Source organism: Salpingoeca rosetta (assembly GCF_000188695.1).
Source record: "Salpingoeca rosetta unplaced genomic scaffold supercont1.28, whole genome shotgun sequence".
NCBI lineage: Eukaryota > Choanoflagellata > Craspedida > Salpingoecidae > Salpingoeca > Salpingoeca rosetta.
Window position 1 is genome coordinate 652,986 of NW_004754906.1, and position 5,000 is coordinate 657,985.

General features: G+C 54.5%; 2 protein-coding genes across 2 annotated transcripts in view; one reads left to right on the top strand and one right to left on the bottom strand.

Moving 5' to 3' along the window:
- PTSG_09417 (uncharacterized protein) overlaps positions 1-4,643 on the bottom strand; it is a 12,834-nt gene extending 8,191 nt beyond the window's left edge. The window contains exons 1-12 of the mRNA XM_004989617.1: positions 4,316-4,643; positions 4,042-4,124; positions 3,432-3,782; positions 3,191-3,241; positions 2,962-3,038; positions 2,633-2,799; positions 2,134-2,314; positions 1,688-1,863; positions 1,427-1,527; positions 772-1,011; positions 229-391; positions 10-143 (exon numbers count right to left, since the gene is read on the bottom strand). Of these exons, the coding sequence (XP_004989674.1) occupies positions 10-143; positions 229-391; positions 772-1,011; positions 1,427-1,527; positions 1,688-1,863; positions 2,134-2,314; positions 2,633-2,799; positions 2,962-3,038; positions 3,191-3,241; positions 3,432-3,782; positions 4,042-4,124; positions 4,316-4,379 (1,788 nt within the window). The 5' untranslated portion in view covers positions 4,380-4,643. The remainder of the gene's footprint in view (positions 1-9; positions 144-228; positions 392-771; positions 1,012-1,426; positions 1,528-1,687; positions 1,864-2,133; positions 2,315-2,632; positions 2,800-2,961; positions 3,039-3,190; positions 3,242-3,431; positions 3,783-4,041; positions 4,125-4,315) is intronic.
- A 67-nt stretch (positions 4,644-4,710) lies between these two features.
- Positions 4,711-5,000, top strand: part of PTSG_09418 (UDP-glucose 4-epimerase) — a 2,718-nt gene continuing 2,428 nt past the window's right edge. Inside the window, exon 1 of the mRNA XM_004989618.1 lies at positions 4,711-4,972. Within this exon, the coding sequence (XP_004989675.1) occupies positions 4,852-4,972 (121 nt within the window). The 5' untranslated portion in view covers positions 4,711-4,851. The remainder of the gene's footprint in view (positions 4,973-5,000) is intronic.

Here is a 5,000-nt window from a genome sequence, read left to right on the forward strand (position 1 = left end):
TGCGAGGACACGCGTGTGTGCAACAGGAAGAGTGTGCGCGGGTACACGTGCATGTGTGTGAGCGGGCGCGTGTGAGGGTGCGCGCGTGTGAGTGGTTGTGTGCACGTTATTGTGCATGTGAGCAACCAGAGATGAGCCGAGCCCTGTCAGTACGTGCTGCAGTAACAGCATAACCCAAGTCATCTTCAGCACAACACAATTAAAACAGCCATGCATACGGCTACTCACTTGCTGGGTACTTGATCTTGAGAAACTCGGCGTTGGCCGGCACGCCCTTCTCCTCAAAAGCGTAATTGCGCTCGACAGGTTTGGCGAGACGCGTGGAGATACCGCGACGAGAGAGCAGCGTATCAACCTCCTCAAACACATCCCCCATCTCGACCTTCTCCGTCTGTTGCACACGCACGCATGTATGGGTGACGGAGAGAGAGAGAGTGTGTGTGTGTGTGTGTGCGTGTGTGCGTGTGTGTGCGTGCGTGTGTGTTGATTGGTAAGTTGGTGAGTTTCTGTGTCACAGTGAGAAGTGCACCCGGTGCAACAGACCTGTGTCCGCTACAACGCATGACCATCATCATCATCATCATCACCATCATCATCATCATCATCATCATCATCATCATCATCATCATCATCATCATCATCATCATCATCATCATCATCATCATCATCATCATCATCATCATCATCATCATCATCTTCTTCTTCCACATTCTCTCGCACAAACGTGACCACCACCACCACCACCACCACCTCCACCTCCGTCGTGCTCACCGTGTCGTTGCCCTGCGCATCCACTTTGAATTCGCGCGGAAGAACAAACAAGTTGCGCTCGAGCCCGCGCACGGTGACGCAGCAGCTGACGTACTCCGATACGCTCTCCACAAACACTTTTCCAAAGAGGTACACGGCACCCGACTTGTTGTCAAAGGGGAGCTCGTACGCGTCGAGCCAGTAGAAGTGGAGCACCTGCTCGCCCTCATAGTCGTCGAGTGGCGGCGCCTTCAGGTCAAGCTGGTGGCAGATGACGAGACGGGGTGAATGGGGGGAGGTGGGAGGCGGGAGGGGAAGCGATGGATGTGCGTGTGTTTGTGGTTTGTGTTTGTGGTTTGTGTTTGTGGTTTGTGTTTGTGCGTGTGTTTGTGGGTATTTGTGCGTTTGTGTGCGTGTGTGTTTGTGTTTGTGGATTGTATGAAGTGTGCGTGTATGATAGCACGTGCGCGTGTGCGTGAGTGGATGTGGATGATGCGTACGAGCTATCAATTGCTAGAACAACACGTGCTGTCTACACACACACACACGCACGCACACACACAAACACACACAAACACACACACAACTACATTCACTGAGACACAAGCTCATGCAGGCTTGTGTGTGCGTGTGTGTGTTGGTGTTTATGTGCGCATGTATGTATGTGTGTGCGCACCTTCACGTCCTTGTGTGTGTCGACGGGCGTTGAGGACCACGCCGGCTTGGTTGCCTCCTCTTCAATCTCCATCGGTTTCGACACCTTGAGGTAGTCCCCACCTGACGCGTATATATTGAGCGAACGGAGTGATGGCGCAAGCGCGAGTGTGAGAGTGTGCGTGTGTCATGCGTTGATTTGCAGACATGTTTCGAGCATGTGTTGTCAATGTGTCCATTACGACACGCAAATAAATGCACACACACACTCACACTCACACACCTTTTGATTTCGGTTTCGTTGAGTTGGCAGCCTGGTCCTGCATCACATCATCATCACCATCATCATCATCATCATCGTCATCGCCATCCTCGTCCATGTTGATGTCGACAACAGCGAGTGCGGGCTGCTTCGCTGCACCAGCGCTGCTGTTCTTCTTCGAAGGCGACGGTGTTGTGCTGGATGGGGATTGAGGAAGAGCAAGAGTGTCGAGTGGGATGCGCATGAAGGGTGTTACAATTCAGAGAAACAACTGACACCAATGGCTGCACTGAAGGACAACAACACCACCACCACCACCACCACCACCATCATCATCATCATCATCATCATCATCATCATCATCATCATCATCATCATCATCATCATCATCATCATCACCAACACCAACACCAACACCACCACCACCACGCTCATCACATCATGACATTCTCGCTATCACAACTTACGCTGACGACCACTCCTGTGTGCTGGCGCGTCCTTCAGGTGACTCCATTGGCTCAGCATCCATTCCGCCGCCACCACCAACACCATCATCATCATCGTCGTCGTCGTTGTTGTCGTTCATGTCATCAATGTCCAGTGGGGGTTCTCCCATGGCTTCGAGCGACTTTGGCGCAGGCTTGCCACCTGCTCACGATGATGGTGAATTGTGGATGATGAGCGGTGATGCAGGTGGTGAGATGAGTGAGGGTGGTGCTGTAAAGGCATTGTCTGCGTGAGTTCACGTGTGCGACCGCACGTGACCTTCACGTACACGTGTACACAGGGTACGGCATTGCCACACACACACACACACACACACACACACACACACACACACACACACACACACACACACACACACACACACACACACACACACGCGCGCGCACACGCACACGCATCTGTACATACACCAAGAGAACACACACACACACACACACACCCTGCACCATAACCACTCACCAGCAGCAGCAGGCGTAGTCTTTGCAGCGGCAGAACGCTTGGAGCGCTTTTTGGTATCAGCACCATCGTCGTTGTCGTCATCTTCGTCGTCGTGTGGCAGTTCACCTTTCATGAACACATCGTGGGCCGCGTCCACGCTTCCATGCAGTGCAATGTGCGCCAGTGACCTGAGGAATTGACAGGCACAAGGGGGCAAGGGGGGGGGGCAACGTGCCATTGAGTGTGTGAGTGTCAGAGGCTGGGTGCGATGTAAACGTTGGTTCGGTGCAATCAAACGACGACGACGACCACCACCACCACCACCCCCACTACCCCTCACTCGTTCGTACTTGTTCTTCTTTGCGTTGCGTCTGGCCTTGAGCATCTGCAGCACATCGTCATCCTCGCCATCGCCATCCATGCCCGTCTGATTCGTGATGGTGAAGGAAGGCAGTGGGCACTCGTGAGCACGCGAAACCAGACAACACACACACGCACATGCACACACGCACACACACACTTACGCACACGCACACGCACACGTACGCACACACATGCACACACGTCGCACATGCTTACCTCGCCCATGACTTCGGCCAGCAGTTTGTCCTCGCCAAGCGGCCGTGTCGCCTGTCAGCCGTATGACACAAACCCATGCGCATGTGTGTAGGCGTGAGGTCTGTGTGCTCGAGTTGAAGGCTCACACACACGCACGCACGCACGCACGCACGCACGCACGCACGCATACACATTTTCGCAGACGCATACACATACTCACACAACCATAAACGACATGCAATACACGGCACGCTAGCATTACGTGGCTCATCTTGACGACGGCGGCGCCGAGGCGTGCGCCCTTGCCGCTGCTGAAGAGGTTGGCGGCCCGCGATGCCTTCTTCGGCGCCTTCTTCTTGCGCGGACCCGTAGGGCCACGGGGCCCGCGACGCGCTTTGCGGGCGGCGTTGCTGTACTGCGCGTTGAAGACCTCGTCATCGTCTTCCATGATGTCCCGGCCATCATCATAGTAGCCGCCGTAGTCGCCGTCGCCGTCGTCGACAATGAAGTCGGCGTGCTGCAGTTGCTGGCGCCGGTGCTGCTCGTAGGCGTCGTCGTCGACCTCGTCGTACAGATCGTCGTCGCCATCATCAAGCAGCGCGTTCCTGTCCATCTGCGTCCATCCGTGACCATCCGTGAGTGATCATCGGTGTTCGCACACACACACACACACACACACACACACACACGCAAGCACACGCACACACACACAAACGGCGTGAGCGATGATGTTGTGTGTCAGATGGCGTGTGTGTGTGTGATCGCCACCATTGCCATCCAGCGTACACTCTCACACACATGTGTACACACACACACACACAAACTTGTACGCACACAAACAAACAAACAAAAAAAAACAAGCACACACATACCTTGAAGGCGGCACGGGTGGCATCGCGCTTTTGTTTGAGCTTGTCACGTCGACTGCTGCGCGTGCGTCCCTCATCCAGCTCATCTGCACAAATCGCGCATGTGGTCACAACCGCGCACACAACACACACACACACACAAAGCACACACAACACACACACACACAAAACACACACACGCACACACAAGCATGTTGAGCTGTGCCACGACACGACAGACAAGGAAGACAGCTGTCCCGCGATTGTTCGACATGCGCGCACACCACGTCATGCTCACCGAGGTTGAGCAGGCCCTTCTCGGCCATGTCGAGGGCGTCCATGTTCGCTGTCTCCTCAGCCATGATGAATGCTGGCTGTAGTGTTTCCCTTGTCTGTCCTCCTCACGCACAGTATGCTCTCTCAGACAAGGCCCCAGCGACCTTTCTTCCTCCGGTGTTCTTGTCTGCGGTGTCGTGGTGCAGTGAGTCGCAGAGACAGAGAGATGGCGGCAGTGGTGGTGTGTGTCTGGCGGCTCGGCTCGTATCTGCGTGTGTGTGTGTGTGTGTGTGTGTGTGTGTGTGTGTGTGTGTGTGTGTTTGTTTGCCGCTTCAAGATTTTGGCGCTTGTTTTGGCGCGCGAAAATCGAATCGACTGAATTCAGTCGCAATTGCTGAGTAAGCAGAAACAAAAACCGCAGTGGCGAAGCAACACAACGGAAACGTCCAACACACACACACACACACACACACAAAGCTTCAGTGCGAGGCACGACCGACCCACCCCGTTCATATCTGACGATCTCGTTCGTTGTTCTTCTGCAAGCACGCAACGACCATGGGCAAGTGTGTTCTTGTGACTGGTGGTGCTGGCTACATTGGAAGCCACACCGTGATTGAGCTCATCAGCGCCGGCTACGACGTGGTGATCGTGGACAACCTCGTCAACTCCTGCAAAGGTGCGTGCGCACAAGGATCTTGTTGCGC